The 14,908-nt window shown below is 56.0% G+C and overlaps 1 protein-coding gene across 3 annotated transcripts in view; it reads right to left on the reverse strand.

Moving 5' to 3' along the window:
* The window catches only part of PLXND1 (plexin D1), a 57,537-nt gene that overhangs the window by 31,965 nt on the left and 10,664 nt on the right, over nt 1-14,908 (reverse strand). For all 3 annotated transcript variants that reach the window (XM_032344702.1, XM_032343983.1, XM_032345479.1), the window contains exons 2-8: nt 6,804-6,980; nt 4,082-4,213; nt 3,720-3,820; nt 3,492-3,621; nt 1,880-2,057; nt 1,653-1,761; nt 1,115-1,217 (exon numbers count right to left, since the gene is read on the reverse strand). In XM_032344702.1, the coding sequence (XP_032200593.1) occupies nt 1,115-1,217; nt 1,653-1,761; nt 1,880-2,057; nt 3,492-3,621; nt 3,720-3,820; nt 4,082-4,213; nt 6,804-6,980 (930 nt within the window). The remainder of the gene's footprint in view (nt 1-1,114; nt 1,218-1,652; nt 1,762-1,879; nt 2,058-3,491; nt 3,622-3,719; nt 3,821-4,081; nt 4,214-6,803; nt 6,981-14,908) is intronic.

Here is a 14,908-nt window from a genome sequence, read left to right on the forward strand (position 1 = left end):
TGGCCAGCTGCAGGACTCAAGGGACTGGGAGAAGCAACTGGACCTGGAAGCATGTGGTTCCTGAAGCCAGCCCACCTTCTCTGCCCAAGGAATCACCCGCCCTTGGGTCCCCAGCACCCATGGGGAGACCAAGGTGAGGGCCTTTCAGCCCAACTCCTGACCTGGGGAAGACAGGAGAACATGGGCTCCAAGCCAGAAGGGCTTAGACTCGAGGTCCCAGTCTGGTACTTCCTGGCCTCGGGAACAGATGCCTTGGATCCCGCAGGGTTGTTGAAAATGTTACAGGTGAAATTTAAAACTAGCCAGTCCTGGCTGGGTGGCTCAGTCAGTGAAGCGTCTGCCTTTCACTCAGGTCATGATCTTCGGGGTCCTGGAATCGAGCCCATGTTGGGCTCCCTGCTCAGCAAGGAGTCTATTTGTCCTACTCCCTCTACCACGCTCACTCATGCTCTTTCTCTCTCTGTCCTCTCAAGTAAATACTTTTTTAAATATATTTTTTAAAAGATTTTATTTATTTATTTGACAGAGATCACAAGTAGGCAGAGAGGCAGGCAGAGAGAGGAGGAAGCAGGCTCCCTGCTGAGCAGAGAGCCCGATGCGGCGCTGGATCCCAGGACCCTGAGATCATGACCTGAGCTGAAGGCAGAGGCTTTAACCCACTGAGCCACCCAGGTGCCCCACAAATATATAAAATCTTAAAAAACAAAAACAGAAACAAACAAGCTGGTATCAGCAAAATGTGCAGAAAGGGACCCTCCTACTCCAGGTGGAAGTTTAACCAGGCTCAGACTTTTTGGAGGCAGTTGAGTTAAAGGTGTAAAAACATCATGGCTACACTTTCTCCCCCGAAGTGCCATTTCTAGAACTGGCCTCCAGGGATTAATCAAGGACACACACCACGCCTGGGCTATTTTAGAACACAAGAAGAAACGGGAAGCGATCCGTATATCCAACAATAGGGGATTGGTTAAATGTGCTGTTATGTGATGAACCCAGCACAGCTGTTAGATCTAGTGCCAGGAAGAAAATTTAATGACGTGGAAATGTTCTCAACATATTAAAAAAAAAATGGTAATGAAAGAGGCAGGGGGGATCCCTCTCAGGCCTGACTTACCGTGGGATTTGGTGAGGCCTCACACCGTGACTGGTTGGAGACACAGGCATGCTGCTGGGTGCACCAGAAACAAGGCCACTGTGCCGACAGGCAGCTGGTGCAGCTGGAAGACAAGGGACCCCTCACACACTCAGCTCCCCACCCTCACTTCACCCCTGCCCCCGGGAACTGGGACCCAAGAGGCAGATAGATCCCAGCGCAGAAGGGAAAGGTCTTCTGCATCATCAGGGGCTTAGGCACTCTAAGATAGTGAGCTCCCTGCTGCAAGAGGTATGCAAGGAGCAAAGAGACAAGCAGGGCCTTTAGGAGATTAAAGTAAGTGTGGTGAAAGCCCTTCTCTCTGCCCCTGCAGCCTGAGTGCCCACGGAAGCCAGGCAAGGGTTTGCAGGTGGTAAATGAGATGGCAAGTAAACAAGCGAGGATCCTATCTGCCTCCAGGACACCATTTTTCTTCCAAGGGTCTTCCTGATAGCGGAGACCCCACCCCCCACCCCGTGCCCCTGCCTACTGCCCAGGGGCACGCGCCTGACCCACTCACGCAGCATGGGGATACACTTGTCCAACGCGGCCACAGTCGTAGATGGTGAAATTGGCTCTGACGATATGCCGCCCGTTGACTCTCACAGACATCTCAACAATCACGTGATCTAGAATGGACCGGGGAAATGGACCGGGGGGACCAGGGAGAGGACAAAGGGGTCTGGGGTCTCCACCAACCTCACAGGCTATGCCGTCAGGACACCACCCAGTGAGCAAGGTGCTTACCCTGCTGGGGCGGGAACGGCGGGAACTGGGCCCTCGGCAGGAGGTTGCAGTAGGCGATCTGGTGGCCAAAGGCAGGGCCTGGGACCCGGGCCACGGTGCGGATGTCGTTGCCATAGTCACAGGCCATCTCCATGCCGCTGAGGCTGGGCAGGCTACCTGAGATCTGCAGGATCATGCCCTAGGGGCCAGGGCCCCTCAGCAAGGGAAGTGGGGAGCAGGCCTTCCCCCTCATGGCCCCACTCCTACCTCAACAATCCTGGGAGAAGTGGGGCCAGGGGGCCAGGACTCTAGACCAGAGGGCTATATCTACCTCGGGCTCCCTAGGCCTCAGTTTTCCCAGCTGCACAATGAAACGGACCACCTGATAACAGTCCAGGAGGCTTTGCAAGATCTGGTCCCCGAGACTCCTCTGACCCACTCCCCTGAGAGTCTCTTAAACCTACCAATCTGTTCTCACCGCCTGGTGAGTTCCCTTCACCCGGAATGCTCTTCCGGGAGACCCACCTGACTCACCTACTTCATATCTTTGCTCAAAGGCAACATTCGCTGTATGAGGCTAGCTCCAGCCTGGTCTAAAATGTCAACGTTCCTCCACTCGTTCCCCACTCCTCTCTTCTGCTTCCTTTCCCACCATCGTACTTCTCACTGTCTTGACAGCCTATCTTGCCTACTCCCTCACCCCCCACAAGCTTGTCAGCCCATCAGGGGCCAGGTCTTTGTCTTATTCAACGCTGTATCCCCAGAGTCCAGAACTGCACTTAGCATATAGTAGGTGCTCAAGAAGACATTTGATGAATGAATACACGAATGAATGACTAGATGGGTGGAGGGATGGAAAAACCTATGCCCAGTCTGCCTGATGAGATAAAGCATGTGAAAAACTCTAACAGAGAATGATGGGGAGAGGGCTGCAGAGGAGCCCCAGGCCCCTGGCCCTTTAGAACCATCTGTTGATGGATGTAGGATACCCAGCCTCAGAGAAGTCACTGAGGGCAGGGCCGAGGGGGACCCAGGCCTGTCTGTCCCTTCCTGCCCCCCACCCCCATGCCGTACTGCCTGGGATGGGTGGGAGGTGGCTGGAGCGTCTCCAGGCCTTCCCGGCCCAGGCGGGGAAGGGAGTCACTTGCCTCCAGAGTGTAGATTCATCGGTTTCCGAGAGCAAGAAATAGTGCCCTGGCACTTGGTGGCCCCTCTGCCCTCTCCCCTTACTGGGGCCAGGAAGAGGTGGGGGTTGGGGACTCACTCTCCTTCTACTCTCCAACCTGATCCCTCCCTCCTGAGACTCCAAAGCCCACCCACTTGAGTTCAAATCCCAGGTCCCCTAGTCCCTAGCTGTAAAACGGTGAACAAGTCATTTTCCCTCTCTGTGCCTCAATTTCCTCACGTGCACAGAGTTGTGGGAAGCCTGACAGAGGGGAACAACACGTGCAGAGCGAGTGCTGACACTCAGTGAGCACTCGGCAGAGCCCAAGTCATTCTCATTATTTGCCCCTGGGGTCCTTGGAGCACCATGGGCAGGAGTCTCTACCTCGGGGGACTTGGGGGCCAGGTGAAAGGTGGCTTCCCACCCTGTGTTGCCCCCGAGCTGAGAGCCGGCTCCCCCATGACTCACTGGGTACTCCTGGTGCACGTCGATCTCTGCAGGCAGGACTGTCATGGTGGGACAGCGGCCGGGGCCCTCGCTGGCACTGGTCCAGAAATGTGGCTGGTCGGAGTTGGCACAGTCCTGCTGCAGGGTGCACCTGGAGCGGCAGGGCACAAGTCAGGCCCCCAGGGGGCTCCTCTCCCCTCCCGCCCTGCCGTGGCCCCCAGGCACAGCCTCTGCCCCAGGGAGGCTCACCGTGTCTCCAGTGCACACCAGCCGCAGTAGGCATCGGCGGCCCCCACGCAGTCCCCACAGGTGGCATGCACGGCACAGGCAGCAACCTTCACCCGGGCCATCTGGAGGCAGAGGTGAGGGCCCAGCTCCGTGGGGCACCAGCCACGGCCAGGGTCCTGAGACGCTGGGGAAACTGAGGCTCAAGGCTGTAACATGGAGCATGTGGGGCCACAGGGCTTCCCCTGCAGAGGTAACGACCACACTGGGAGGGGAAGGGCTAGCCGACAAAGGGGCTGGATGACAGAAGGTGCTCCTGCTGGGCAGAAGAGAGGAAGAAAGCTTGGGTGTCTGGCGACCCTGTCAGGCTGGGGCTCTGGCCTTACCTGGTGGGATGTCATCAGATAAAGGTAACCGGGGTCTGCTGGGTCGAACTGCATGACATGGTGCACGGGCTCCCCATAGGCCACTGTCACCACCCGCCGGCTCACCACCTGCATGCTCTCATTCAGGTTGATCTGGGGTGGGGGGGGCAGCAGGGTGTCAGGGGGACTCTGGTGCACCACGACAGGGCCCATGGCGAGGGACATGCGCCTGCGGGTGGGGACTCGACCCAGGCTTGGGGTCTCAGCCTCATCCTCTTTCCGGCCTTCCCAGGTGGGAAATCACGGACATGCAAGGGAGAGCTGTGGGTCAGACCTCGACACGCGTGCCTCTGCTGGGCCCCCACCAGGAACTCCCTCCCTGAATGATGTTCCCCAACACATCCCACCGTGTGAATACATAGACACTTTACAGTTTACAAAAGATTCTCTGGGAGGCTGTCTGGCATCACGCCTAAGAGCAGGGACGTGGGTTTGAATTCTGGCTTTGACATTCACAAGCTGTGCACATGTACAAGTCGTCACTCCCCTCGCTCACAGCCACAGCTTCTTGACCTAACGGGACTCGTGATGGCATCTGCCCCTCAGGACTGTGGTGAGCACACACAGAGAAGATGCCTGCAAAGTGCTGATGGGGCCACACTTCTCATCCTTCCCCTCTTACACCCATTTCACAGATGAGGAGACCAAGGCCCAGAGAGGCTACAGACTTGGTGAGAGTCATATAATGAAGACACTTCAGGGGTACAACCCAAGCCCAGGCCTGTCTGACCCCACAGTCTAAGGATGAGGTGAAGGGGTGGGGTCCAGGGTCCTGGCAGGAGGAAGACCAGGACTAGTGGAGGCCTGAAAGGTCCTCTGCTTCTGAGAGCCCCCTGCGTGTCCTCCTGAGAGCGGACAATGCCCACCAGAGCTGCATCCAGCCTTGTTCTTTTTCTGCTGGCCCCTCACATTCCCAGCATGCTGCTTTGTTGTAGGCCCTGCTGGGCCAAGCTGGGACCAGCAGTCTAGAAGCCTCCCTGGGCCAGCTGCCAGGGGACTCCTACTGCCTGGCCCTCCTCTGCGGGTGCCTAACTTCTGGTAGCTCCTTCCTGCTTATAGAATAAACTAGTTCTGGCATTCAAGGCCCTAACAAGCAACCCCAGCCTATTCCACCAGGTTCATTTCCACCCACTCAACCCAACTCTAGCGTTCTGGCCTCTAGGCCTTCGCGCACACTGTGCTCCCTGCTGGGGTGTTTCTCTTCCTGCCCCTTCAGCAAAGATCCGTCTTCCTGGTGCCTCCTTCAGAAGAGCTTCTCAAATGCCCTCCACACACCAAATTGAAATTACTCTCTTCCCAGGCTCCCCCAGCCTGGGTTTCAGCCCCCGAGCTATAGCCCATCCTGGGGGACCTCTTGGTAGATTCTGCCCAGGGCCCCAGCTCAGTCTCTGACCTTCTCCTCAGGCACCCAGCAGACAAGCGCTGGTAAAAGACCGTGCACAGGATAAGGTGGTAGGTAAAGAGGTCTGGGTCAAGGGATCACATGCTGGGCTCCTGGTCAGCTGGCCCTGAATTCAACCAGCTCTCACTGTGTGACTTTGGGATAGTGTTCTCATCTGTGAAATGGGAATCCTGGCACTACCTCCCTCACAGTGGACCGCAGACTCTGACCACAGTCTGGGATGGTCCAGCTAATTTCCCCCATGACAGAGGAGGAGACGGAGGCTCAGGGTGATAAGGAACCACCCCCAGGCCACACTCCTGGGGCCAGCAGAGCCAGGATCTCGATCCAAGTATCTGACCCCCTAAACATGAGTCCCATGGTCTAAGGACCACCAAGGCGGCTTCAAAGGCTGAGGTGGATGCCCCCCACCACCTCCCTGCTCCCATACCAGGCACCTTCCTCACCCCTGCTAGGGGACCAGCTGGGGTCCCGGGGCCAGGCAGCCAGGGCTCCTATCCCCAGCCCACCCCCCGGCCCATGGCGTCTGCCTGGGCAGCTGAGGGAATTAAGTTATCGGATCTGAGTGAATTAGGCCAGAGCCTGGTACACCCTGGAACTGGGCCAGGCGGCTGACTTTCCTGACAGGCAGGGGTTGGGAGGGGGCCAGGAGGAAGCTGGCCCAGCCCCTCACCTGGGGGCCCAGGAAAGTCCTTCCCTGTCCACAATGGTAAGAGTCCTCTCACCTTTCCCAGCTCCAGGAATCACTACCTCCAGAAACCAGTCATCTTGGTGGGGGTGGCTGAGGGGAGGGGGAAACTTCAGAGGGAGGCCAGCGGGGTGGGGGAGGAAATGGCAGCAAGAGCCCCCGCTTGCCGGGCTGCAGCCTTTCCCTGTCAGAGCCCAACAACAGTCTCCAGAGGCAGGGCTTACAGCCCTCCACAGATGGGGAAACTGAGGCCCAGAGGGAGAAAGTGCACAGTCCAAGGTCAAGCAGCCAGCAAGTGGCAGAATCCAGAGACTCTGGTCTCTGCTTCAAAGCCCGAGTCCTAGAGACCCAGGAGAAGGGCCTCTCTCAGGCCTGGTTTCCCTCCTCTGCAGGACAGGGTGCTTCTTGTTATAAGCAAGAGTAGAAGAAATGGATGTGGAAAATGCTTTGTAAACTGTAAGGTGCTAGGCAAACCGGAGAGAATGAAGTCTTATCTCGGGCCTGTACAGGCCATGTGTACACCCTCCCCAGACTCAGCCTCCCCTCACCTCCTCCACCCCTTCAGCCTCCCTAGTCCTGGCCCCCAGCCCTACCTTGAGCAGCCGCCCACTGACAGTACCCAGGAAGACCACGGTGTAGTTGCTGACCGTGGCCACGGCCACGGAGGAGAGGCCCGGGGCTCGAAACACAGGCGTGGCCTTCAGGGGCTGCAGGATGGACAATGGGTGCTGCAGGTGGGCAGCCCCACAGTCCAGTTGCTCTGGCTGCAGCTGGAAGAGAAGCAGGATGTCAGACCTTGGCTCTAGAACCTTCTCTGGCTCCCTGCCCACACTGGAGGTCAGGCCTCGGCATCAGAGCTTTAAAGTCCTGCGCTGCTTTATATGCCCAGGTTGGGGCTGAGGCCCAAACACAAGCAGGACCCCATCCCTGACCACAGGCTGACCCCTGACCTCAGTGTTCGTCACAGAGCTGCCCCAAAGGCATGGTGTTTCAGGTAGGTACAGAGCGTACAGGAAAAGTTATATGATGGAGGCAAGAAGAGCTGGCAGTGGGACAAGGACACGAGGCCAGGGAGGTAAGGACAGGGTGAGACCCACACACCCTCATGGACTTGGAGTTGTCCCTCCTGGCTGGTCATAGCCAGGCAGAGCAGAGGAGCCCACACCAGACCTCCCGAGGCCTCCCGAGCTTACCTGCTGCTATCCAAGAGTGTCCCTCCTGTCTTGGCTGCGGGGTTCCCCAGGACCCCGGAGTTTCTCGGGTCCCCTGCTCTGACCCCAGCACCACCATCCAAATTCCCAGTGGCTCACCAGACCCCAGACTAAGGCCTCCCCACGCCGAGGCCTTCCCTTTCTCCCACAAGCATATACTCCCTACATCTGCCCACATTACAGATGGGTAGACCAAGGCAAGGTGTGTCCGAGTGCCCAGCCCTGCCATCCGCATCAGCTCAGTGCCACCCCAAGTGGCAGATCAGTCCCACCACATGTTGGGATGAGACAAATGGAGCTAGTGACCCCAGCTCCCAACCATTCCCTGGACTCATCCCTGCCCTTCCCTGGGTCTTGTGGCAAGGTTCCTTCTGCAATTTGCACAAAAATGCAAAATAGACCTCCAGGAAGCACCTTTGAGAAGATAATTGTGCAAATCCACAAGGATGCAGACAGGAGGATGGTTTAGAAGAGTGAACAGGGATACACAGCCTCAGGGTCCTGCAGGACTGAGCATGAAGATAATGGCACCTCGTCCAGGAGCGCTGCCCCCACCCCTGAGTGACATCATGAAGGGCACAAAGATACCCAGCTGAGAAAAGTCACAGGACGTCAGAGGGCCATTTTGCTAACCCTGGTGCATCCACAATAAGGTAATAGTCATGAGAGCAAACACAACAGGCTGTGTTTGGAGTGCCTGGGTGGTTCAGTCGGTTACATGTCTGCCTTTGGCTCAGGTCATGATCTCAGGATCCTGGGGTTGGAGCTCCCTGCTCAGTGGGGAGTCTGCTTCTGCCTCTCTGTGTGTTCTCTCCCCTCTCCCTCTCTCAACTAAATAAATAAAATTTTTAAAAAGGAATAAGAATAACAGGCTGCACTGACAGAGAACTGACATTGTACCAGGCCTGGGCATCAACTCCCTACATCCTGGCAGTTCTATGAGGTCCCATGTCACAGATGGGGAAACTGAGGCTCAGAGGAGAAGGAGCCTGCTCTAGTTCCCCAGCTGCAGTGTCAGGCCTCCATGAATGAAACTGGCAATGGGGGCACCTGGGTGGCTCGGTTGGTTAAGCATCTGCCTTCAGCTCCGATTATGATCCCAGAGTCCCAGGACTGAGTCCCACATCAGGCTCCCTGCTCGGCAGGGAGTTTGCTTCTCCCTCTGGCCCTCACCCCACTTGTGCTCACTCTCTGTCTCTCTCTCTCTCAAATAAATAAATAAAATCTTAAAAAAGGAAAGGAAAGGAAGAAAAGAAGAAAAAGAAAGAAAAGGAAGGGAGGAAGGGAGGGAGGAATGAAGGAAGAAGGAAAGAAAGAAACTGGAAGCAGACTTGAGCCCCACCTAGGCACCCTGGACGCTGGGCCGTGGGCAGCAGAGGCTCTGAGCGGGGACTCAGAAGGTCACCAGCATGTAGCATCAGAACCGGATTAAGGGTGCAGCCTTAGAGTCTTTTGGGTTTGTTTTGTTTTTTTTTTTTTTAATTTCTCACTTGTGCTTTTTGCAAGCCTAAGCTACTGATGATGCGCCCGTATGGGTTTGCTCAAACTCAGCTAGTTTTCAAAAACAAAAAATACCAGGTTCACCTATCCTCAGGCGAATAAACACTGTTCCAGGCCCCACAGGCTTCTAGGTAAGACCTGTATCCCACAGCATTCTTGGGGGGCTGGGCGCCAAGCCCAGAGGTGCGGTGGGGCTGGGGCTGCCCCTGGGCCAGAACCCCTGAGTGGATTGAGTGGATGGTCTTCCACAGGAGGGCCGGGGGTGACGAGACAAGTGAGTTCCCATTAGATACATCTCTCACCCCCCCCCCCCAAGCAGTGGGAGGAGATCCCTGGCTAGGAAACACTCCCGAGGTGTTAGCTGACTCCACTGCCATTTCAGATGGGACTGTCACTCAAACATTATGAAGTGGAATTTGGGACAAATCATGCCTACCTCTAAAGCCTTCCAGCCAGACTGCCTAGAGCCCCTTAAGGCAGCCTCTCACTTGGGAGGCTCTCCCAGCCCTTCTCTTCTGGGTCCACTCTAACCTCAACGTGTTCCCCTGAACACAGCTGCCAAGTGAGCCCTTTAAAAAGCACAAAGAAGCCTCCCTAGGCTTGATACCCTCTGATAGTTTACATAATACTCAGAATAAACACTGAATCCTAAATCCTCCCATCAGGGGCCCTGAGCCCTTCTAAACCCATACCATACCCTCCTCACCGCCACTCCTCCACTAGAGCCACAGGAGCATCTTTTCTGTTCCTCCAACACTGGGCCATGCCTCAGGGTCTTTGCTTGGGCTGTTCCTTCTGCCTGGACTGTCGCTCCCCAGACTGTCATATAATTGGCTCCCTCTTGTCCTGCAGCTTTAGACCTACCCTGCCTGACTTCATCCTGCGTGTGCCCAAGTTGGGGGACAGCTGTGTAAAGGGAGAGCTGGACCATTTCCCCCAGAAGCCTCTCCCAGTCCTGGGCCCACCCCTCAGCTATCCTACAGCAGCAGGGAAGAGGTGAGGGGCGTTCTGTCAGCAAGTAGGCAGAAGAGTGGACACTTGAGCCTCAGGTCTCCCATGGGGGATGCTTCTCCTAGGGGTTACATAACTTTTCTTCACTGAATATGGATTACTTGCGTCATAAAATAATAAGCTGTTTTAAAATTAAAATTGTAAACCCTTGCCTGGAGGACATGATTTTCCGCCCTGAGCTCTGGGAGCGGGGGGTTGGGAAGAAAAGACCTGGGAGGCCCCGGATGACACCCTTAGGTCTTTCGGCCTTGGGCCCCACAATGGGGGACCCCAGCCAGTCCGGAAAAGCCAGATGAGGCACCCCGAGGAGGGTGATTTGTTGGCCCGGCGGCAGAGAGGATGAGGCAGGAACACGCAGCAAATCCAGCTCTCGCCTGCCCGCCCTGACGTTCACAAGCCATTAATTCTGTACCGAAGGAATTTTCTAAAAAGCCTTTTCTCCAACTTTTTTTTTTTTCCTTATCCTAAAAATAAAATCTAAAAAAAAAAAAAAAAAGTGTTAAAGGAGAAGTAACCCCCGTCAGCTGCTCTGGATGGTCTGTGCTCTGAGGGGAAGCTGACTCCGGACTGCTGGGGGATCACAAGGCTGAGAACCCACTGGAAAGTGGAAGCTGGGACCCATGCCCGCGGAGCAGGCAAGAGGCGGGAGGTGCTTCCCCTGCTGGGGGAGGGAGCTGCAGGCCTGGGAAAGGGGGACAGTGCCCTTGGGGACAGGGCAGCCCTCCCAAGCGTGGCCTCTGCCCAGCTTGGTCTCTAGGGGCAGTTAGCTCCACAGCCCCAAGGTACCACCCTGACCGTCTGACGCTGCCTCAAATTCCTCCCTTAGCACCAGCCTTCCTTCAGAGTCTCACTTTCAAGACACAAATTCCCCTGGGAGCAGGGGAGGGCTGGCCTCTCCCAGCAGCCCCCTCCAACCGAGTAGAGGCACCTTTTGAAGCACAAAACTGGTTCACTCCTCCCTAGCATCAAACCCTTCTCCAGCTCCCAGCTGTCCTCTGGATCAGACCTGGCATTCAAGGCCTTTGTGATCCGGTTCCAGCTGCTCAGGCTTCAAGTCTCGCTTTTTTCTTCTGTCCCACCCTCTACTCTGACCACATCAGCCTCTGCAATTCCTCCCATGTGGCCACACCTTCCCACCAGGGCCCCTGATCCTTCATAACGTTGCTCCCTTAGCAGACAATGCCATTCCCGCCCCTCTGCGCCCTCACACTTCCCCTGTCCCATCAGTCCCCCTTGTCTTGACCCATGCTAGTCCCTTTGCTAGACATGTCCAGGCAGCAAGTTCTTCACCAGCTTTCAAAGGTGTGATGCAGAAAAAAATCTCCCCTCCTCTGGACAGCACTGTGCTGGTTACCACTTTCATTTATCATGGTAGCATAAACACGAGCTTCTCCAGGGTGGAGACTGTGCTCCAGGGTGAATGTTTACTAAGGAAAGGAGACTAATTTTGACTAAAGTGTGATTGACTATATTCAGCTGCTGCTTTTCCAAACAGAGATCGAGAACACCACTGCCATGCTGACTGCTGGAGAACTAGAACAACATACGCACCAACTGTATACCTACTGTGTGTGGCAACAAAGGGGAGTCAGGTGGTCAGGCCCAGGAAGCACCCAGCTACTACTTTTGGTTCCTCTAAGAACCTCCATGTACCCTTCTCTGAAATGGACCGAGCAATAGCTAGCCTCTGTCTCCACTTTCTTCTGAGAGCAAGACATACCCTCTTACTCCAGCTAGCTGCCTCCTGGGGCCAAAGCTCAGCTCTGCCCACTTTCCCATTAAAACTCTTGACATATTGATTTCACTACCAACTGTAATTGTGTTGCCTTTCTCGCCCCAGGAGGCTGGCTGCAGCAGGAGCTTCAGGAGCCCAGTTTCTCAGGCCTCTGCTTCCTGCCTGCAGACCCCACCAAACCTCAGCCCCACAGTAGGTGGCATTCTGAGAGGAGGGAGAGGCGTCCATGGTGGGCTGGGTAGCAGGCTTCAAGGCCCTGCAGTTCCGTCAAGGGATAGAAGCACCGGCTTCTGGGGCTTTGTGCTCAGGAACTGAGGGCACTTTCCCACTTGAGGTGTTTGGCTGTTATCAAACCAAGGTCCCAGGAAAGCCAAGTTTCACCGTGAGGAGCTAGAAGCACACCGTCACTGTGGGTTGTTAAACAAAACAGGTGGGCTGGGACTGGACCAAGCCCCCTCTTCTTCACCCTTTACAGAGGCCAAAGGGAGCTTTTAAAACTGTAAAGCACTAAATGCAACATGGGAACCCGGAAAAGAAAAAGAACACTTCCGGAGTAAAGTCTGAAGTTCAGTTGAGAGTAAAGTACTCATGATGGTTTCTTCGTTTTGACAAATGTATCATGGGAACGTAAAACCTTAGCAATGCTGAAAATAGAGGGAAGGATACATAGCAACGATCTGTCCTACCTTTGTAACTTTCCTATAAATCTAAAAATATTCCAAAATAAAAAATTTAAAAAAAAAAAGCAACCATAAACCAGTCTGTGTCCCCTCTGCAGCTCAACAGCCATCAATGGATCCCTAGTGCCCTCAACATAAACCCAGACTTTGCTCCTGGGCCCTCAAGGCCCTGCTCTACCTGGCCTGGCCCCCTGAGGCTCCCCTCAACACCCTCCCCTGCCAACTCTTCCCTCAGCTTGGACAGCCAAGGACAAGGAATTCTCCCTAAGGAGAATGCCCCAGACTAGCGGAGAGGGGGCAAGGAAGGATCAGGTAGGGTGGTCTCAGGGGTCCGACAGGCAGTCTGCAGGAGGACCAGACAAAAAACCCTGCAGGATTATTGCCTCCCACAAAGCCCAGATAAACAGCCTTTCCCCCACCCTTCTTCAGAAGCCCCGAAGTTAAAAGGAAGCATTCTCAAGGTCACCCACTCAGGTGACCACGTGGGTACTCTGTCAGGTCAGTCAGCCTGTGACTCCAAACCCAAACTCCTCCTTCCCACTTCAGCCAGGGCAGTTTCTCAGAAACCGCAGCTAATGGGTTATGGCTCCACCGAAAGGACGCCTCCACTGACGATAAACTGAGTCAGGGAAAAGAGCCATGGGCCTACTGTGCGCCAGCCTAGGGAGGAAACAGGACCAGGACAGACCTCTAAGGGGCAAGCACCACCCCCCCAACCCCCCAAGACCCCCCCAGCCAGAGGAAGCCAACCCCTGCCTGGGAAGGAAATACCAGCACCTCCCAGTGGGTGATCAAGATGCTTACTTCCTGGAGGGGGAGGCGGGGAGAGAATGTGCAACCCGGCCACAGAACAGCATCTGAGAGGCCTGGCTCTGAGCCAGAGGGGAAACCAAGGTACAGAGAGGGGCAGAGACTTCCTCGGGACACACAGCACCTGAAAATCCCCTCCTTGACCCCAGGCTGCCTGAATGGGGGGTGGCAGGCAGTGGCCGGAGTTGGGGGGGTGGACCAAGAAGTAGCAATGGACATGGCAGCTTGTGTAGGCCCTTCCAGAGTTTCAGACACCTACCTCTATTTCCCTGACCCCCTCTCTGGAGGGGTGTGTCCCTCAGCCACAGAGCACTACATTTAACCAGGCCCACTGAGCGTCATCTGGAAGGGTTGCGTGAACCAGCCAGCCAAGCCATTCTGAGCATGATCTGTCTGTCTAGCCACAACTGGCACCCTGGGCCCTGCCACCAAGCTGGCGGCAGTGAGGAGGGACAGCCCTGAGGTCAGAGGCCCGACAGGATTGCAGACCTGCTGTGTGTAGGCCCCAAGTGGAGCTGCCTCACAGCCACACCCCTGTTGTATCCCCATGTTACAGACAGAGAAACTGAGGCTCCTGACATAGCAAGTCTTGTGGCTCATCACTCAGCATGGGATGCTGCTTCTACCTGAGCCTCAGTCTCTGCATCTGTAAAATGGGGACAATAACAACACCCTCCCTAGAGGGCTGCCACCAAGGGCTCAGCTCACTGCAGCCCTCAATATTGGCCCCTGCGGATGTTCAGTCAATGCTCCCCATTAGCTGGGCAGGTCACACGGAGCCCCCCAGGACCAGCCACTCCACCACATCCACCCTCATCCACGATGCACATTGGAAGCCCAGCTGAGGCCGAGGCCCACTCTGCTCAGGCCGGCCTGGGAACTCCTACCACAGCCGCTGACTCAAGCAGCCATTGTTTTGTTAGCTGGACACAGCCCCCCCAGACACTCAGCTCCCCCTTCTTGAAGCTGTTTCTCATTCTGGCCCAGCCTGGCCCCATTTCCAGCCCTTCCCCCTGGGGTCCCAGAGGAGCCCAGTGTGGGATGGGCAGCCAGCGACTCTTCCCTGGCCGGGGGGGGGGGGGGGGGGGGGGGGGGGGGGGGGGGGGAGTCACTCCCGCCCGCCAGCTCTAATGGGGGGCAGGGCGGCAGAGCGCTGCGGCTCCAGCCCCTCCTTTCCCTGGAACAGTTTCTATCCCAGCCTCTTCCCCTAGAGGGGATGTGGGCCAGGAGAAGCTGAGAGCTGCAGCTGCCTCTCTCTCGGGCACATTTGGCCTTCCTCCTCCTGGGGCCAAGGAGCCCTCGGGACTGGAACTCACACCCTCCTCCCATCCCCTGGGTGCTGGCCTCCATCCCAGAGTCATCATATAACTGATTGTGGGCACAGCGGAGGGGACGGGGCAGGCTCGGAGGCCCCAGCAAACAGCTCTGGTCTGGGTCTTGTGTTGGGGACATGGAGGTGACACGGGTGTCCCTCTCTCTGGCTGCCCACATTCCAGTTCAGAGATCACCCCCAAGTCGGGAAAGGACAGCTTTAAAGTAATAACAATACAGTAGTATCACCAACACTATAATAAGTTGGCTTTGTGCCCCGGCCTGTAGAGCCTCATTTAACCCTGAGAAGATGGTGCTACTTTACAGCAAGAGAAACTGAGGCACAGAGCAGTGACTTGTCCAGGGTCACACAGCCAGAATGGCCAGATGTGAGCCTGAAACCTCGGCAGGCTGGCTCCAGAGTCCTTGCCCTTAACTCC

The sequence above is a fragment of the Mustela erminea genome, chromosome 1 (assembly GCF_009829155.1).
Source record: "Mustela erminea isolate mMusErm1 chromosome 1, mMusErm1.Pri, whole genome shotgun sequence".
Lineage (NCBI taxonomy): Eukaryota > Metazoa > Chordata > Mammalia > Carnivora > Mustelidae > Mustela > Mustela erminea.